Genomic DNA, 17,259 nt, shown 5'->3' with positions numbered 1-17,259 from the left:
ATCTTGTTTTTAGACACACCTTTTTTGCAGTGCATTTTCTTATTTTTTCCATGTCTTGTTGTCTGTAGATGCAGTAACATTCTCTCCAGCTGTAGCTTGAGAAGAGTCATCTCAGTTACACTAACACACTATTAGTGTGCTCATTAGCCAGCAGGCAGATTTAACAGGCTCCTTTCGTTAACATGTGGTTTCAACTAACCAGCAGTATCATTGGCTAATTGGTTTTATTTTCCACTTTTCTTTTGCTCTTTTACTTACATTACAGTAATATGCAAGTCAGATGTGTGACATAAGAAAGAAACAATTAGCTGAACATAAAGGCCAGGAAGTATGGAAGAAGTGGCCACAACATTTCGTTTAGGTGAAACTCACATTATGTAATTTCCTGCTGCGGTGTAGGACAATGGTAGTTTCTCTGCTCACCGCGAAAGAATTCTGTCAGGATTCATCATTGAGGATCGGTGTCAAAAGTACGTCCAGGAGCCAAAATAACAAACAAAACAATCCTGTCTTAAAAATAAGAAATTTACCTGACAAAACAAAAGTTACAAATCCTTACCTCCCTACCTACTTAAACAGGAGAAAACCAGAAACAAAACCTAGCATCCCACCCTTACTGCTCAAATAAGGGAATTATATCCAAAACCACAAGTTAACTCAAACGAAAGTGGGACCGGTTGGGAGACGAGGAGAATGAGGAAATGCCTGCTGCCACCGACGGCCGCCATCTTGGCTCCCTTTATACCAGGTGGTTCCGGCTGCAGCCAATCCCGGCCCTGGCGTGGAACCTTTCAACCAATCACACCACGGCTATGGCACACTCCAATCTGCATATAAAAAAGGAAAACAAAGACATAGGGCACACATACAAACGCAGTTTGCTAAACAATAACTATAATAATGACCACAGTCATAACAGGCTGCAAGCCGAGCTAAGACTCAGCTTGTTTCTCTTATGACTTAAGATCTAAATATTCTGTTTATTTTTGAGACACATTATCCACAGAGGTCTCCTCCACCCAAAAACAAATAAACTTGGTGATTAAAATACTGAAGCAGTTTCACATAAATAATTAGTGTTTCTCCAATGGACACAGGATGTCACAGAGGGGCTGTAAGCAGAGCTGCTGCTAATGTTTGCTTATTTTCTTTCCTTTAATAACTTAGGATCCAAATGCCAAAGGACTAAAATATTTACTCAGGTTAAAAATGACCGAGATCTTAAAAGTAGATTGTAAAAATGAGGTTTAAAACTGCAGAAAAAGTTAATTTCTGACATCTTCAGACAGACAACGACAACACTGTCACATGCAGAAGAGGATATGACGTCATTGACAGGTTCCCAAGTAAAATGTGATTAAAATGACTGACTTCTCTGGGTTTGAAGATTTTGGCAATATTTTGGATACTGTAAGTACACAACTCAACAGAGTGTATAAAATCAGTTGAGTCATGTGTAAACATTTAAGTGTGGAAAAGTTACATATTGTACCTTTAAACAAAAGCGATACAACAAGGTAATTAATGATATGAAAGTGGTATTGTTTTCATCTAACTTGTGGCAAAAAGTGAAATATTGTGTTTCCCAAAATGTTGACATAACTAGGTTAACACGTCACAGAGCGTGTTTGCATGCATGCACATACACGTTTTGGTTGTTGGCATACAGCTTGTATCTCATTGAAATCATTTATTGGTGTGTAAAGAGAGCATTCTTCACTTTTCAAGGCCTTGAAGTACACTGAAGTTGTTAAAGTGCTGTGAACACAGGAGTCCCCTCTCCATGAAAAGACAACACGGTCTTTTCCTGTGAGTCACCATGTATTCAGACGCTGGCTCACATTCATGCTGAGCTGAGCTGCTGCAGAGTTTTCCCCTGAGTCACACTTCTTTGTCTTGTCGTTTCAGGTGAATGTTGACGACACCATTGAAATGTTACCAAAATCAAGAAGAGCTCTCACCATTCAAGAGATTGCTGCATTAGCGCGATCTTCCCTGCATGGTGAGTTCAACAGTTAACATAAAACTTCATGCAGCTGATATTCAAGCATTATATTTGTATTCGTCCATCCTGTAAAAAATGTGTAATCATCATGCTGTAGCATAACCTCCAGCTTTTTCTCTGCAGGTATTTCCCAGGTAGTGAAGGACCATGTGACGAAGCCTACAGCCATGGCTCAGGGCAGAGTGGCCCACCTGATAGAGTGGAAAGGCTGGTGTAAGCCCATAGACACTCCAGCAGCCCTGGAATCAGACTTCAACTCTTACTCCGACCTCACTGAGGGAGAGCAGGAGGCACGCTTTGCCGCTGGTGAGACTTCTGTTGTCTGTTTGTGCAACTTTTTTATTACATGACATTAGAGAAACACCCTGCTCTGCTTGATTGTGCACAGACCAGTTGAAAACAAATACACTGAATAGGTGGCTCGCACACCAAGGACCAGAGGACTTAGTAAAACAGTTTAAAATGGACTATATGTACATTTTTAGTTAGTGGCGCCCTCTAGTGTCCATCGTAATTATGCAGAACGCAAAGGCAGAAGTGACATTACGAGTGTAAAAGGCCGAAGCGAGCAGTGGTGGAAAAAATCTTCAGATCCCTTACTTCAGTAAAAGTACTAATACCACAATGTGAAAATATTCCACTACAAGTAAAAGTCTGCAAAAAAATTGATGAAATTCAAAATTATATATATATATATATATATATATATATATATATATATATATATATATATATATATATATATATAAAGATTCTGCATTCAAATGCTGAACTCTTCTCCTCAGCACATCCAGATGGTTTGTTCCTCTCAGAGCGCCGTTCACCCGCAGCTCATCTGTTTCCTCTTATCTTTTACTCACTCACCTCATCTTTTACTTTTCTTTCATTCACTCCTGCCCCCTCTGTTCATTACCACGTTCATCCTATTCACACTGTCCCCTCTTTTGATGTCTCTCCCTGTCCCCTCTCTCTCTCTCTCCCTCCCTTTATCTCCTCTTTTTTCTCTTTCTCACCCTGTCCCTCCCGCCTGCTCTCCTCCATTCTCTCGCTCGCTCCCTGCAATGCAGACTCTCAAGGTTAATTTGCACAGTAAGGTTTTGCTCCTGGCTAGTGCCACCGTGACTGAGCGATTTTCCTCTGTGCCTCCTCTGTTCTCCTCTCTCTCTTTTTGTCCCTCTTTTAAATCTTACTATTTACATGACTTCTTTTTGTGATCAAACTCAGTATTCTTTGGTTAGGAAAGTGCTTTCAAAACCAATAATTTCATATCTTCTAGTTTTTAACAGCTCTATATGATCTCTTCGGAACTGTTTGAACCTGGGCGTAAAGGACTTATTTCATTGCCTTGCCTTATTGCAAATGGTACATAAACAGGGTCTAAACCTTGGCAATGATTTCTGATACTCCTCGCACCCTTTTATTTATTTAATTAGTGCAATTTGACAAGCAGTAAAGTGTCGGGGAGACATTAACTATACTTCTCCTTGTCTCCTCCGCTTACATCACTGTGCGTCAGCTCCATTAGGGAGGGTTGTGCTGACTCTTTTTATTTTTGCCAACTCTCTCCTTGTAGCCCTGTGATGGTGTTACTGTGGGTGACTGGACGCTGCGTGAATGTCACCGAGCATGTTAGTATATACAGTGAGCGTGTGCCAATGTGTGAAGTGAGTGTACAAGCTATAGTACAACATAACGGTTAGTGTTTGTGTAGGAGGCATCCTGAGATTTGAAAACGCAAGTGGGATTGTCCTATTGATGGACTGACACACACACACACACACACACACACACGCACATTCTTTGAAGGTAATCCTGCAGTGTGTCTCCGTAGTGCATGAAACTGGCTGCCAGCCTTGACCGACACAGAGAGGCTTATGTCACAGTATGTGTGGATGAAAGAGACAGAGTGTGAGAGAGAGAATATGCTTAAAGTACATGTGTGTGTATGTGTGTATGATAGTGGAAGTATTCCAGTTTCTGTTGCACTAATCTCTATAAACAGATATCTGCTTATGAATGTAGAATCTGTCTGCAACGGGACAGGATTTTGGAATTAGAAGCTTTCTGGTCCCCTTCTGCAGTCTGTGACTGGTATTGACCAATCATGCTTGAGCTGGCTTTAGTTGCATGCAGGTAAACAGTCCGTGTGGAGGTGGCTGTAATCCTCAGAACCCATTGGCTATCATCTGACGATGATTTAGCTTTTTAATAGCAGTTTTAAAAGAAATGTCTGCACTGCAAAAAAGGTGTGTCTAAAAACAAGATAAAAACACTAAATCTGAGGGAAATGATCTTGCTGCATGGGCAGATAATTTCACTTGACAAGATTTATTGAATTAAGATTGTTAAATCTAGAAATAAGCATGTTGTACGCTTAAAATAAGAAATTAACTCTTAAACAAGATAAATTAAAGCTGCAAGCAGCGATGAACTGGACTTCACTGCTCGTCAACTTGCACTAATAATTAAATAAAAGGGTGCAAGGAGTATCAGAAATCATTGCTAAGGTTTAGACCCTGTTTATGTACCATTTGCAATAAGGCAAGACAATGAAATAAGTGTTTTACGTGCATGCAATGCCCAGGTTCAAACAGTTCTGAAGAGCTCATCTACAGAGCTGTTAAAAACTAGAATATATGAAATGACGATTGATTTTGAAAGCACTGTCCTAACCAAAGAATACTGAGTTTGATCACAAAAAGAAGTCATGTAAATAGTAAGATATGAAAGAGGGACAAAAAAAGAGAGAGGAGAACAGAGGAGGCACAGAGAGATAAAAAAACCCTTTAGATTTAGAAGTGTTAGATAATTTATCTTGTTTTAAGAGTTATTTGTTATTTTAAGCGTTCAACATGCTTATTTCTAGAGTTAACAATCTTAATTTAATAAATCTTGTCAAGTGAAATTATCTGTCCATGCAGCAAGATAATTTCCCTCAGATTCAGTGTTTTTATCTTGTTTTTAGACACACCTTTTTTGCAGTGCAGAAAAACAATCCAGTTCAACTAGGCTGTAAACAAATATCGCAGCACTGAAGAGGAAGTCTTGGCTAATATCTGTTCTCCAGATATCCACTGGCTACACCAGAACCACACAGAAATATTAGCCGTTGCCCCCAGAGACTAAATTATTGTCAGACTGATAGCAGATGGTTCCAAGGTTGCTGGTGCACTGTAATGTAGCAGAGGTGCAGGTTTACACTGTAGCAGCAGACAGGCCTGTTGGACAATCTAAAGTGGGAAAGTAAGTAGCAAGGTTATAATAGTTTTAGATTTTTCATTAGTTTTAGTTTTAATTTCATTGTGATTTTTTGTTTTCAAATTCAGTTAGTTTTAATTTGTTTTTAGAGTGAGTTTGCTAGGTTTTTTGGGGGGAAAATGCTTAGTTTTAGTGTAGTTTTTATTAGTTTTAGTGTTAGTTTTAGTTTTTTTGTAATGGGGTATTTGTTGGGTGCGAGATTCAAAAAAGTCACAATAAATGTTTCATTTATTTCTTTGTCTGATCCATCGCAGCCCCAATAAGTTTATTAAGTCATAAAACCAGATAGATTACTAGATTTCAGTGAACGTTAATGTTTTTTCAACTCTATTTTTCGTTATTTTGTTAGTTTTCATTAACTATAATAACCTTGGTAAGTAGTCAAAGTTGCGTTAGTTTTTCTTAATTTTTGGCATAGAGGCAGACTGGAAATGAGGGGAGAGAAAGGGGTGTTACGTGCAACAAAGCTCCCAAAGTAGGAGTGTAAATACCAAGTTTCATCCTGATACAATATTACATCAATACAACAATACAATATTTGCTGATATCACAAAGTCTGCCCGATATGATTTTGATTCGATTCAATTCAGGGACCTGCAATCGATATGATTATATTTTTTTAAAAGCAACTAAAATACAATTTGACAGATTTATTACTGAGCTCTTCCAGACATTTAAATTAAAAACATCGACAGAAAAAGAGAGAACGTCTTTTTCATTTTTCAGTTCTATACTAAACACATTTCTGCAGAGTTGGGTCACAAACTCAGTTTGTGATTGGGATTAAGATTTACATACAGTTTTTTAAATCTTTTTTTCCAAGTTTTTTACCATTTTATTTGAATATTATCGAACCCTGTCTCCAAAAAATCACCTTCCCATACAGTGGAACTTTTGGTATGACTATCTGAACCACTGAATGCGACTTTGATTCCTGAACATCCATTGATGCTGTTTATATCAGGTAACACAGGTCTGAATGAGAAAGTGGACATATTATGTAGACATTCGAGGTTTTGTGTATGTCTACACTAGTATTTGACAAATTCAGGTTTTTAAATGTTGATGCCGATACCAATTATTTTGACATCAGCCTTAACCGATCCCTGATATGTGCTGCCGATTTTTTGGGGCCGATTCTTGAAGCCGATATTGCCTTTTTTCCCCTCCATTAACATTATTAAAATGACACAATGATAACAAATGTTACACAAGTTTCAATTTAAACAAAAAAGAAACATTTATTAACAAAACAAACAAAACATATCAACAGTTGGATAGTGAACAATGTGTATGTTGTTCTAGGCCTGGAGGTGGTGGCGCCTCAGATGATCCACATATTTGATGAGTTTTTCTTTTTTCCGGTATCAGCAGCAGCTCACCAGAGAATGGCAGATGTTGCACCGAGCCTTGCCTGCTGTTGGCTCAGTGAAATGGGATCATTGATCGGTGAACGCACGCACGTATCTCCCGATGCCGATACAAGTAAAAAACGTAAATATCGGCCCGATATATTGGCCGGCTGATATATCGGTCTACCTCTAGTGTACACTCTCTTAAACCCTGTTTGGAGCATTTATGTGCAGTATGTACACTGCAAAAAAAGAAAAGTTGGGTGAACTCAAAATTTCAAGGCAACAAACTTCGAAAATTTTTTAAGTTGGACAATTAAACTAAATATTTTAAGTTTTGTTTTTGAGTTTGCTCAACTCTGAATTTCTCTGGCACGATTGTAACGCTGCTATGAATGTTAGCTAATGTTGTGACCACAATTTTGAGTTAGCATTGATACGCTAATGGCTACTCTTGTAGCTGTAACAAGCAGCACCGCTAGCACCAGTTAGCCGCTAGCGCCAGTTAGCCACTAGCGTCAGTTAGCCGCTAGCTTTCGCTAATGACCGAATATCACAACAAAGAAATAAGAGTTAGCAGAACTATTGTCCCTTGTTGTGAACCCCAAACTTAAAGATATAAGTAACAACAACTCACCAACTTGTTTTTGAGCAGACAACTGGCTTCCTTTGTTGTGCTAACTTACATTATTGCCCTAAATGTCAATAATTTATATTTCCAAGTTTTACCAGATTAAATCACTGTTTTAAGCCAAAAAATACAAGTTGGCTATTTGCAGTGTAGGCCTGGGACATAAACATGTATGTATGCAGGAGAAGTCTGTCTTTCTTCCCGAGTTAAACGAATTAAAAGAGGCCTTCAAAAGAGAACTAAAGAGCAGCCTGCATGACTGTGGTTGCTGGAGGATGTGAGCAGAGTTCAGAGCCCAGCTACAGTGGAAGATGAATGAGAGCATCGATCTCTCTCTGTGGGAGACAACGCATGAATACTGAGCATTGACCAGAGAGATTCAGAGAAGGAGACACGAAGAGAATGAGACGAAGGAGAGAGAGATTCAGAGAGATAGAAATCAAAATGAGAAGTGAGGGACAAGGCTGAAAGAGTGCACGGTGAAAGAAAAGGCAGCGAGCGCAGGAGAGGAGAGTCAGGTGAGTCGATAGAGCGTTTTATTGAGAGGGACGAAAGAAAGAAAGGCGTGACATGAAGGAGAGAGAGGAAGAACAGGGACGAATACAAAACAGATGGACTGAATGGAAGTGGACAAGGCTGAGCACAGAGATGAAGAGGAAAAGAAAGAGCGAGTCTTATTCTCTGATTGGCCGGCTGCTGATGATGATTGCTGCTGATTGGTCACTTGGACTTTGTGGCTTATTGGTTCTGGCACATGCTGAGTCACCTCAGACACACACACACACACACACACACAAAATGGATTTTGGCCAAAATTGTATTTCAAGCTTCAAAAAGCGGTTGAAGTAGTTTTATATGCATATGAATTCAGATAAATAAACCTCATATATAACTCTGGATCAAAAAAGTATGGATTTCAAATATGCAAGTATCAAGTTGATTATTTTTTCTATTTATTTATTTTTTAATCAATAATAACATTTATTTATATAGAGAATTTACTTACATATGGTGCTGTCATTCTTATAACATTCCTCCAATGTTAATATATTCTATAATGAAAATAATAATAAAAAGGATTGAAAAATAAAGATATCAATGATAAAAAGAAGGAAAATAAAAGAAAAAATGAGTCTAGTATCATGATGCACATATGTCTATAAATAAATGTATATACAGTGTATATAATACACACACACACACACACACACACACACACAAAAGTTCATTATTCAAATTCTTCAGGGCTGAATCCTTCAATACTGATTACTTGTGATTATCTTATTTAGTTAATTTATTGCACTATTAAAAAATCTTTTTCTTAGTTTTTGATCCTTTATTCTTTCCACATACTTTGTGGCTGTTTGTACTAGACTGCATTATACTGACAGGTGCATTTATTGTAATGTTCTGTCTGCATCATGGATGTGACTGGGGAGATAAAACAGGAAAGGCGGACCGATAGACCACACACACACAAACAGCCGACACTGTGAAATCTGAAACCCTGCCAGGGGTCTTTGTTCACCTCGACTGCTGAGAGAACGGACTTATGTTAGAGACGGGCTTTTATTCATCATTTCCCCTGTTTCTCTACGCACATGTGTCAGTGTGTGATCATTAATTTTTCATTTACCAATTAATCGCAGTTGTTTCACTTTGACTTGCTGGATCAACATTTTGAACCCAAAAGAAACATTTATATACATACTTTCAAAACACAATCATGCTCAATGAAGAATTTTCAATGTTGGGTACAAATATAACATATAAGAGGTAAAATGAGGAGAACATCTAGTTCTATATTTTTATACTAAACATATTTGACCTTATCTCTGGTTTTACTTGGCCTATCATCATCAAACAAAAACTGGCATGGAGTTTAAAGTCTGTACTTTAAAGGGAAGCTGACGGCAGGAAACACTTTGCTGCTGTGACATCATGAAGGCGTCATGTGCCGGTGCTTTTGTGGACTTCACAACGCTGTGTGTTTCTCTTGGCATTTCCAGTGATTTTCTCTGACCTTTCTTTGGATCTTCTTTGTACTTCTTGGCAGGAATGCAACCTGCATAACAACACCCTCACACACTCAGGGACAGCCATCTTAAGTGCATCACTGAGGAACACTGGCTGTGATGGGAATGCTCTCTCTGTCCACTCTCTAATACTACGCTGTGCACTTTGTTCCTCGCCCAGACCTGCCAATCAGAAACAGCTACATGACATGGAGCCACAATGGCCCACTGCCTCCTTGTTACCATGCCAACCATGTACTAGCGTGTGTGTCTTATGTGTTTGTGTGTTTGTGTGTGCAGGTGTGGCAGAGCAGTTTGCCATAGCGGAGGCGAAGCTGAGGGCCTGGTCCTCGGTGGACGGCGACGAGTCCAACGATGACTCATATGACGAAGACTTTCTGCCTGCCAACGAGCCCACCACACAGAGCACAGGTACACACACACACACACACACATTCTTGTACTTCTATCTTCGTGAGGACCCTCATTGGAATGGTGAATTCTCTATTTCCCTATTTATGGTGAATTCTGAAATCTTAAAAAAAGAAGTGAGGACCGGCCAAAATGTCCTCACTTTGCAAAAATGTCCTCACTCTGTTGGTTAAAAATGTGCTCCGGTCCCCACTATGTAGGAAGTACAAGAACACACACACACACATATTCTTGTACTTCAATCTTCGTGAGGACCCTCATTGGAATGGTGAATTCCCTAGCAAGTTTTGGATTTTTCATTAGTTTTAGTTTTAATTTTTACTAGTTTTAGTTTTTTGTAATTGGGTATTTGTTGGGTGGGAGATTAAAAGAGGTCACAGTTAATTTAGTCTTTATTTCCTTTGTCTTATCCATCTTCATTATGTATGAAAAAAGTTGGCAAAGACGAAAACGGAGGACATTTTCACAATTTTTTTTTTGGTTTTAGTTAGCTTTGTAAACACACATTACAGTTTCAGTTAGTTAATTAATTATCTTTTTTTAAACATAAACCTAATTGTAACGTGAGCCCTTAAAACAAAGTCTGAAATCTTAAAAAAAGAAGTGAGGACCGGCCGAAATGTCCTCACTTTGCAAAATTGTCCTCACTCTGTTGGTTAAAAACGTGTTCCGGTCCCCACTATGTAGGGAGTACAAGAACACACACACACACACACACACACACACACACACACACACACACACACACACACACACACACACACACACACTTTACCTGTACAATCACATTTGTTTCCCCCTCCTTTCTAATAGCCCATCACACAGCCTCTTCCTCCTCCATCTCTTCTCCTCCCTCCCTCCCTCCCTCCCTCCCTCTGTATCTTTCATTGTCCCAGTGCCCTAGTTTTCATCCTCACCCAACATTTTTTTTGTTCCTCGGCGCAATTTGATATGCCTCCTGCAACTTTAATATCATTTCCTTTGCTGCAGAGACAGTGTCTATGTGAGGATAGTGTGTGAGTGGGTTATAAATACACAGAGTGTATTTGACCATGGCAGTGTGTACGTGCGTGGGTGTGTGTGTACACCAGAGCTTTCATCTTGATTACACTGAACCACCAATAACCTGTACTGCAGCTAATAACATTCAGCTCAGTGTTGCTGCTTTATCTTCAGATCTCCATCTATGGCTTCTTACCTTCTGGCAAAGGCCATTTAGTGAATGGAGTTACACACAAAGCAGCCTGTATGTGATATTAATCCACTCTGCATTAAACCTGTGCTGTAGTGCTTCTCTGTCTGCTGTTTTCTTTCTCTGCAAAGGCAAATATGATCATTTAGTTCTCCATCACATCACATTTTCATGTTGCAGGTTGTTTAGCATGACTGTCATCAACTTATTTTATTTGTTACATATATCTTGATATTTTTTCATTTTCCCATACACTGTATTTGGAAAAAAAAGTCCTTTCTACACTCTTGTTATGCAGTTAAAAGTGTCTTTTTCATTCTTTTTGTGGTAAATAATTAATTATTATTTTCCAGGCATTCCTTTTCATAACATCCTAAAATTAACTTATAATGTTTGATACATATCATTTTGGCTTCCTTTTGCAAAATCAGAGCAAAAAAAATATTATTTTTTATTTTAAAACCTACTTACATTTGTGTTTGTTAGCTGGCAGGCATCTTGTCCAGCCTTTTGCTGGTGCATTCCCATCTTTCTTGTTATACTGCTGCCAACTCTCCATCTGTGGAAGAGTATCAAACTATTGACATGCACACATGTTAGTAAAGCATTATATATACAAACAAAATTGAGACCCATTAGTGCCACTAGTACTGAAAATGGAATGGTGTGTTCACAGCATTACAATATGAATTTTTCCTGCAGTGCAATTCCATACAAACTCAATGCAAAGACGCAAGCTGTGTCATTCGTGTCATCCAGTGTGAATGCTGCAAATCCAACAATCTAATTTGTATGAAAGTCTATGAGTGTTGTGATTCTCCTGATTGAGCCAAACTCCACTCATAAAGCAAACCTTTTAAAAGTAGTTTGCTTGTCATCTTGCAGACTTTTTTGATCCATTCATTGCAATTAAATCAAAAGCAAAATTTGTTTATTTTGGGTACAAATTGCTGTGTGTGATAGGGGAAGCCATCCAGAGGCAGTCGAAGGCGGTTAAATTCACTGAGCTGTGTGCACTTCCTGGATGCAATGAACCCAGACACAAAGGTGTTTGGTTTTTCGATGTATCTTCCACAACAAAGCAGCAAAAGTGGTTATTTTGGCCATGGCTGATGACAGGAATAAATGATGTTGGTATCGCCACAGGCCCGCAAGTAATATTACTGAATACAAATTATCCCAATACGGTCAGGCGGTAAAAATTTCCTTTGCGTTTGGTGTGAACTAGGGCCGGGACTCGATTAAAAAAATGAATCTAATTAATTAGAGGCTTTGTAACTAATTAATCAAAATTAATCACATTTTAATCGCATATAAATATTTGACCTGAGAACAGTGAGAAGTAATTTTTTTCACATGGATTTTTAGTATACCATTGAATAGTGACTGAATACATAAGCTTAAGTTCAAGTCCAACAGACCAGTGCAATTTTTGCCATTAAGTGTCGCAATAGCATATTTAGAAATATAGTACATTTCAGACATTCTGGTAGCCTTTAGGTAGGTAGACCTTCTGTAAACTATAATATTTTGTTTTTTTTAAGTAAAACACAATCCACTCTAGCTACCACACTAGCCGCTAGCTGCTATATGTTTAGCATTGAGGTGATACTTGAGGCTCGATGTGCTGCGGTGATATACGAATTCCTTGTTGCATAGCAACACAACCATGCTCTTATCGACGCTTCCATCCGTTGGTTTTTAGTAACTAAATGTCCCATCATCCACGGGGCCAACCAAAGGTCTCATCAGCTTCTTCCTTCATGTTCACTGTGGTTTGTTGTTGTCTGAACTCATCAACGCTAGTTGGTGCTCCAGTATAATCGGTCCGCCTGAAACTCATCCAGTGAGAAACGTTCCGTGGTGCAAAAATAAGTGCGATTAAAATGCGTCAATTTTTAACACGTTAATTTTTGTGTAATTAATGCATCTTAATTAACGCGTTAAAGTCCCGGCCCTAGTGTGAACACATAATTTAAGTTTCCAGTACTATCTATATTTAAAGTTTTACTGCTGTAATTCCAGCTTATATCTGAAGCTGCAACCACACAGTGACCTTACAGGAAAAACTATAGTTTCTTTACATATTCTCTTATTGTTGTTCTTTCTCCTTCAACACGTAATGCTCACAGTCTGTATTATTCCCTCTAGATGTGTCATCATATCCGCCCTACTTGAAGGACCTGATCCACAGCCAGCTTTGCCAACACCTGGGCCTGCGAGGGCCCTGCTTGGAGGGCGGAGGAGGAGGAGGTGGAGAGGGAGGCGGCAGCGGAGAGGCCTCCCCCACGGCAGGCTCCCCGGACACCCTGTGCTCCAGCCTCTGCAGCCTGGACGAGCACCACCCGCTTCTCCGTGACCTGAGCGGCCACCGCGGCAGCCACTCCTGCAGCGCCGCAGAGCTGGCCGCCAAGATTCTGTCGGCGCTGCAGGGAGGGGAGGAGCTGCTGCTGGCCCGGCTTCAGAGGGCGGGGCAGAGCGGGCGCAGTGGGGGGGACTGCGGCTTCCACAGCCTGGCTGGGGGGGGAGGGCGGGGCATCAGGCCCTGTGGGGGTCAGGACTCTCCTTGCTACTCCATGTCTTACTCTGAGACGTACCTGTCACCCGGCGAGGACGACGACACCCCATGCAAGGACTATGAGAGGCCCTTGTGCCAGGTGGAGGCGGAGGGCAACGGAGTGGAGTACGACCCACGCAGGAGGGTCTCCGACGTGGCGTCCTCTGGGGTTGTGTCGCTCGATGAGGAGGATGAAGAGGAGGAGGAGAGGGCAGAAGAGCCAAACAACCAATGACTCCTCTCATCTCACCTCAGTGTTTAATCCCTCCAAGCTCATTGGAGGGTTTTCTGTTTTGCAACAACTCCCCCTCTCCACCATGGCGTCTGAAAAGTTTGAACCGTGGTTATGCTGTTCCCCCCCTCTGACTGAAGCATAAATCATCCGTCTTTGCCTTACTTGCAGCATTTCAACTCCCCCTTTCCATCTCGTGACTGCTTCCCCGTTTGATGTGTCAACTCTATTTTCTCTGAAGGCGTCCAAACAATCTTTTTTATCAGTGTGAAAAGTGCTGGACCTGCTAGTCCACTGACGTACGCGCGCAGTTTCCGTCCCTACCTGGGAAGCGCCTCTAAAGACGGACGCCACCAACAAGGCAGACAGAATGACTGAGTCCAAAACTCTGACTTATCTTTGCATGTGTTTTGCAAGTTCTGAAATCGATGGGCTGACCCGGTCTTGAGCACGGTTTGCAATCTCAGCTGTTCTGTATAACCCCGCCCACTTCCCCAGCGTCTCCAATGGGAGAGAGGGTGACACCGCATCCTGGGACCCTCCCCTTAGCTCCCTCTCCTTCCCTTTCCCCCTCCTTTGCAAGAGACAAAATAGCATCCTTTCGGGCATGGCTTGCTGAGTATGCCAAACTATTTAACCCTGTCACTACCAATTATGAGCAAATGCTGGAATGTCTTCAAAGTGACAGGGCATAGTATGTATTTTAAAATAACAAAGTTTAAAAAAGAAAAAAGATTTGTCACAAATGATATAACAGAAATGATATGCTTTTATTGTACTAGTTTTCTATCACTCAAACATGTTGTTGTTCACATTATTCCAAACGTCATTATGATGGACATCTGCCATAATGATCTAACTATAGCTACTGGATATTTTTGAGGTTCTGTGGATTCCTGCATGGAAGACACGACAAGTTTGGTTGTCTTAAAAAAAACGACACAGCAGCGACGACAACAAACACTCGACAGAATGTTCCAGAAGTGACCCTTCGGTTGATAGGTGTTGGGCAGAAAGTGGCGCAGGTGGAGAAGACAGAAGTTTTTTCTGTCAAGAGATGAGTTGCATCGGAGATTTTCTATATTTTTGTATGCGTTGTCTTGCTTTGATCTCTTTGCCTATGCGGCGTGCCAGTGTATGTGATTTTTTGCACGAAGCTAATGTGGCTGTAGATTTCTCCTTTTCTTCGTTATCACTGTGTGATATAGTTTACTGGAAAAAAAACAACAATACAAATGTGAACTTTTTATTTTGTTTTTTATTTCAAAAGAGGATACTGTGATACAGTTTGTTATTGCATTTGTCATGATCCTCATGAAGAGCTTGATTTCTTTTCTCTCCAAATATTTCAAAAATGCTCTTCTTTCTTTCCTCGCATACTGTCTCCTGAAAAGCTTTGCCTTTTATTCTATACTTTCCCTTTTTTTTTATGATATTTGCAAAATAGCATGTTTATGTGACACATGCAGAAACTCCCATCTCCATTGCGGTATGAGGAGTCCTGTTGAGGTTCTCCCAGAGGGTCATTCATACAACTCAGGAAATCCCATTGGACCAGAGCATCAATGCATCCCACCCGCATGCATAACACCACACGTCTACCATCCTCCGTGTTCGCTTGTGTGTGTGCATTTTTGTGCGTTTGTGTAGAAAAAAACTTGTGTGTAGTTATTTTCTACAATGATGAAAGCACAGATTCAGTCCCCACATCCTTCTTTAAAGTTGTTTGACTGATTAGAAAAGCCTCAATGTGTGTATGTTTGATGTTTTGAGCAAATGTGTGTGTGTGTGTGTGTGTGTGTGTATTGTAAGATGTCAGCAAGCTCCGTAAGCTTGCACTGTATATCCATTCCAAAACCCCTCCAATGCAGCGATTCCCTTTAAAACAGTGTCTGGTGTAGCTGAGCTCTCATTGGATTGGATTTTACTGGTGCTGGAGCTTAAAAAAAGAAAAAAAAGAAGCATGCAGTGCATAATTCTGGAAATTATTTTGAAAATACAGACAGCATGACATTGCTAAATCGGACTTCTGAACTAAAAGAAAGTAAAGAGTCCCAGTCAGGAAAGTTGGAAAAGACAGCGACAACTCAGGGGGAACCATTGAAGCTGTGCCTTTCATTCATCACCTCTGACCTCCCAACCTCATCATCATCATCATCATCATCATCACATGTCCATGCTGTCACTTAGGCCATAGCTTGGCTTCCTTCTCCTTTTTTAAACGAGCAAGTAAAACCTTTCTAAAACTATGTGGTTACTTTTTGTCTTTATCATGAAATAAACACAATTTGTTTTGGAACAAAGCCTTCTACACTGCTCATAGATTTGAGAGCAAAACTATCAACACTGCAAGATAAAATGTGTAAAACTGTGATTATAAATGTATTATTCCAAATCAACTTCTGTTTACAAAGCCAAAAGTTTTGCTTTTTAATCCAAAAGTTTTGCTTGGTGTTGAGCTCAACCTTGTGGGCGGGACCTAGGGTTGTCACGATACTAAGATATTTAACTCGATACCGATACTCAGGAAAATATTCAATACTTGATAAAAACAAAGACTCCAAAATTTAACAGAAATATGTTTAACAAGAAAAATGCAACAGAACCACAGGTTAAATATTTATAATAAAAAACAGTTGTGCAAAAAGAAACTGCAACTATAACAAAGCTTCAGCTCTGAGGTAGTGCAAAAAATAAATAAATACAACAAAAAATAACAATTAAAACAATATTTTGTATGCTGTGCAGTATATTAGGCAAGCTTGATAAGTCGTCTTTTCTGTGCTTCATTCTGTGAATTTCAAGAGAGAAAATAACACTTTTCATCGATACTTTTGAAAATGAGTATCGTATTGATACTTTTTTGAGTATCGATACTTTTGACAACCCTAGAGGGACCTATGCTGAAAAATGTAATTCATGTCTTGATTCAGTCTTGATCAGAGGGACATTAGTGAAAGTGAGAGGGATTTTTGTAACCCAGCTGTCACTCTGAGTGAGACTGGCCAATAGACATGCGTATTGCAACTTTGCAATCCCAAATTTATTTTACTTGCAGCTACTTTTGGTTGCAGTGTTGACTCCCAAATTCTCAGATTTTTCAATCCACGGTGGAACGTTTTTGTCAAATACCTGTTTTTTTTTTTTTTTGCATGATAAAGACAGAGTAACTTCATATGAAATGTGATTGACAGAGGCACTAAACATCCCTCTGCACCTTCTGTGTCTGTGGCTGGAGGTTACAGTGGGACGATTTACGTCATTGTCCTTTTGCTTGACATTAAAAGCTGGGCGATGCTGGTGAGGCGAGGTTGTGCTTTTGTCCTGGCGGGGCGACAAGAGTGTGTGCCCCCACCACAGCATCCTGTCTGCCTGTCTCTCTGACTGTCCTCCACCCTCTCCCCATGCAGTGTGTGTGTGTGTGTGTGTGTGTGAGACATGGTGCTTGGTTGTGCAACTATGCGTGTGAGAAGCAGAGGACGGGCACCTTGGTGTGATGTGTTCTTCATTCACACAGCTGTCCTGTTGTCTATCTCACACCATGCGTGTATTTTTATTGTGATACTTCTGATGTTCATTTATTCA

At 40.1% G+C, this 17,259-nt stretch overlaps 1 protein-coding gene across 3 annotated transcripts in view; it reads left to right on the top strand.

Moving 5' to 3' along the window:
* Nucleotides 1–17,024, top strand: part of fam131ab (family with sequence similarity 131 member Ab) — a 33,775-nt gene extending 16,751 nt beyond the window's left edge. For all 3 annotated transcript variants that reach the window (XM_059330747.1, XM_059330746.1, XM_059330748.1), the window contains 4 exons: nucleotides 1,909–2,002; nucleotides 2,129–2,311; nucleotides 9,562–9,693; nucleotides 13,037–17,024. In XM_059330747.1, the coding sequence (XP_059186730.1) occupies nucleotides 1,909–2,002; nucleotides 2,129–2,311; nucleotides 9,562–9,693; nucleotides 13,037–13,677 (1,050 nt within the window). In that variant the 3' untranslated portion in view covers nucleotides 13,678–17,024. The remainder of the gene's footprint in view (nucleotides 1–1,908; nucleotides 2,003–2,128; nucleotides 2,312–9,561; nucleotides 9,694–13,036) is intronic.
* The last annotated feature ends 235 nt before the right edge of the window (nucleotides 17,025–17,259 follow it).

The sequence above is a fragment of the Centropristis striata genome, chromosome 4, assembly GCF_030273125.1.
Source record: "Centropristis striata isolate RG_2023a ecotype Rhode Island chromosome 4, C.striata_1.0, whole genome shotgun sequence".
In the NCBI taxonomy this organism is placed as follows: Eukaryota; Metazoa; Chordata; class Actinopteri; order Perciformes; family Serranidae; genus Centropristis; species Centropristis striata.
The sequence above is the reverse complement of the archived record's forward strand: the minus strand, read 5'-3'. Positions and strand labels throughout refer to the sequence as shown.